Source organism: Octopus bimaculoides, chromosome 26 (assembly GCF_001194135.2).
Source record: "Octopus bimaculoides isolate UCB-OBI-ISO-001 chromosome 26, ASM119413v2, whole genome shotgun sequence".
NCBI lineage: Eukaryota > Metazoa > Mollusca > Cephalopoda > Octopoda > Octopodidae > Octopus > Octopus bimaculoides.
In genome coordinates, this window is record NC_069006.1 from 25050039 (window position 1) to 25053142 (window position 3104).

General features: G+C 40.7%; 1 protein-coding gene across 1 annotated transcript in view; it reads right to left on the reverse strand.

Annotated features, from left to right (window-relative positions):
• Positions 1-1590: 1590 nt before the first annotated feature.
• The window catches only part of LOC106871842 (zinc finger MYND domain-containing protein 12), a 12375-nt gene continuing 10861 nt past the window's right edge, over positions 1591-3104 (reverse strand). Inside the window, exon 8 of the mRNA XM_014918561.2 lies at positions 1591-1727. Coding sequence (XP_014774047.1) covers positions 1591-1727 — 137 coding nt within the window. The remainder of the gene's footprint in view (positions 1728-3104) is intronic.

Below are 3104 nucleotides of genomic sequence, written 5' to 3' on the forward strand. Positions count from 1 at the left end.
TGAGGAGGGTAATAAAGCTAAGCTGTAGGCGACCTAGCTAAATTCTGCTCATCAAAAGCACATATCGGTGCTTTTCTTCTCATACACAATCAAACATACAGGCACTAACGCACATATATATATGATATACGTGTACCGAAGTCTAGATTTATGTGCACGGTTATATATAAGTATTATTATTATACATAATACTTTTATGACTTACATGACCGAAGACAGAAAGATAGAGAGAGGGGAGGCGTGATTTCATGAATTAATTTGCTGTTACATACTTCATTCCCTGATTCGAGTACATTTATTATCCAAACATCTGTGTGTTTGCCTCCATGTTGGCGATGGCGAAGGCGTGTGGTTTAGTGGTTAAGGGTATCCGATTTACGATCGCAAGGTTGTGAGTTCGATTCCCGGCGGTGCGTTGTATCCTTGAGCCAGACACTTTATTTCCTGTTGCTGCGGTTTATGCATCTGGCAAAAGTGGTTTGTACCTGTAATTCAAAGGGATCCAGCCTTGTCACTTTCTGTATCATGCTGAATCTCCTTGAGAACTACATTAAAGGTACGCGTGTCTGTGGAGTGCTCAGCCACTTGCACGTTAATTTCACGAGGAGGCTGTTCCGTTGATTGTATCAGCTGGGACCCTCGTCGTCGTAACCAACAGTGTCAGTTTATTTTTCATTGCTCCAGTGAAGTCAGCTGGCAAAAGTGAGTTGCAATTTTATTTATCACTGCTCAGCTCCTCACCCCCACTCCGTAATATAGAATGTATATTAAGGACACAGAGGGCTCCCCCCCCCCGAGATAGCCCCTTCGGTTCTATTGTCCACTATATTATCCAGTCATTGTTGTTTCTGACTCACTGGTTATTATAGTCGTCGAGGTCGCCATTGTTATCCAGTCAAGCGTTTCAAAGTATGCTGTTATTATTAGTGCAGTATCAACATATGGTATTGTTTCAGCTACAAACTCAACGAGATTTCTGTTTGATTTATTCGGCAGATAAAATGACGAACCGAAGGATCTCAAATATTCGTCATCCCCATCTTTGTACTGTCTCACTAACTCCCCTCCATCGTCATCGACGTCGGTTTAAAACTAACAGCAGCAGCAGCACTGTTACCACCACAATCGCCGTCATCAGCAACACCAGCACCAACAACAACAACACACCAGCTACTGCCACCACTAACACCATCGACAATACTACCACTACTACCAATGCCATTGACTTTTATTGGAGATAGACGAGTTAATGAGGGGAGCTTGCGCGTGCCCGCTCGACCTTCCAGCAATAGCAGCCAAATATCCCTTAAATAGCACCAACTTAAAGAAAGGTACAATGCTTGCGAAACAGAAAAATAAAGCCAACAGCATGGTCATAACTGGAATTCCATTCGTCTTGTCGTGGCTTTCACGGAGAAAAGTTCAACAACAGCAACAACAACAGCGGATTACATTTAATCAAGTTATTCTCTCGTCTGCTTTAACCTTCTACTCTAATCTAATATTATTAAGTTAAATCTAAATTAAATAGTTTTCTCTTGGTTAATTACAAGGTGAATTATTGACATAGAAGATGTATTTACTTGATTTTCACATGGACGTTGGTCTGTGAACAGCGTCCATTATTGTATCGTCTGCTGCCATTGAAGAAGGATCATTGTTACTAAGATCACAGATCACACACTGACTATGAATGGCGGATGAGTTGCTGAAACTTGTTCGCTTGGCTATTACAAAGATTATTAACAAATATATCAATAAATACTTAAGTTAATCTTATAGGATAACTAATTTAACGGATTAGAGATTGCTAGAGTGTGGAATCTGTCATTGTTTTGAATGAGAGAGAGAGAGAGAGGGGAGTGAGAGTGAGTGATAGAGGTGTCGAGAGGTCAACAGATCAGAATAGCAATATATACACACATACACACACATAGGCGCAGGCTTGGCTGTGTGGTAAGAAGCTTGCATACTGGCAACACGGTTCAAGGTTCCGTCCTATTGCGTGGCACCTTGGGCAATTGTCTTCTACTATAGCCTCGAGCCAACCAAAGCCTTGTGAGGGGTTTGGTTGACGGAAACTGAAAGAAGCCCGCTGTATATATATGTATGTATGTATGCACGCACACACACGTGCATGCATTCAAGCATGCGCGCGCGTATGTGTGCGTGTGTGCATCTTTGTGTCTGTGTTTGTCCCCCACTGCCACTTGACAACCGGCGTTGATATGTCTACGTCTCCGTAACTAGCAGTTCGGCAAAGAGATCGATTGAATAAGTACCAGGCTTACAAAAAAAGAAAAAAAAAGTACTGGGATCGATTCATTCGACTAAAAAATTCTTAACAGTGCTCCAGTCTGACCGCAATCTAATAACAGAAAGAAGTAAATGATAAAAGATATATAGTTATATCTATCTATCTATCTATCTATCTATCTATCTGTCTGTCTGTCTGTCTGTCTATCTATCTATCTGTCCGTTTATATATATCCATATTTATCTGTCTATCCCTCCATCCATCTATTTATCTCTCTCTCTCTATCTGTCTGCCTCTCTCTCTCTCTCTCTCTCTCTCTCTATCTATCTATCTACCTATCTATCTATCTATCTATCTATCTATCTATCTATCTATCTATCTATCTATCTATCCATCCATCCTCACGTCTGTCTGCCTGCTTGCCTGTCTAATATTTTATTCATATATTTTCGCTTATCTCTCTTTGTTATGTTCTCCTGACAATCTACCCGGGGAATCTATTATCAGAAGGATGCATTACTTGAATAAATCACTGAAAGTACATTATAAATTGATATTGTTTAAGAGGTAAATAAACATGCGGGAAGGGACGACAAAAAAACAGAGAAGAGGAAGATGTGAGTGTATGTGTAAGTGGTGGTAGTGGTAGTAAGAGGTATAGGGGAGAAGAGAGGTAAAGCGTGAGAGACAGGGAGGGGGTGGAAGTGTGGATGCGAAGAGAAGAAAATGAACTCTGCGAAATGGATTCATGACGATTCCACAAGCGTATAAACTTGATACAAAGCAATATATATATGTATATATATGTGTGTGTAGAGAGAGAGAGAGAGAGAGAGAGAGAGAGAGA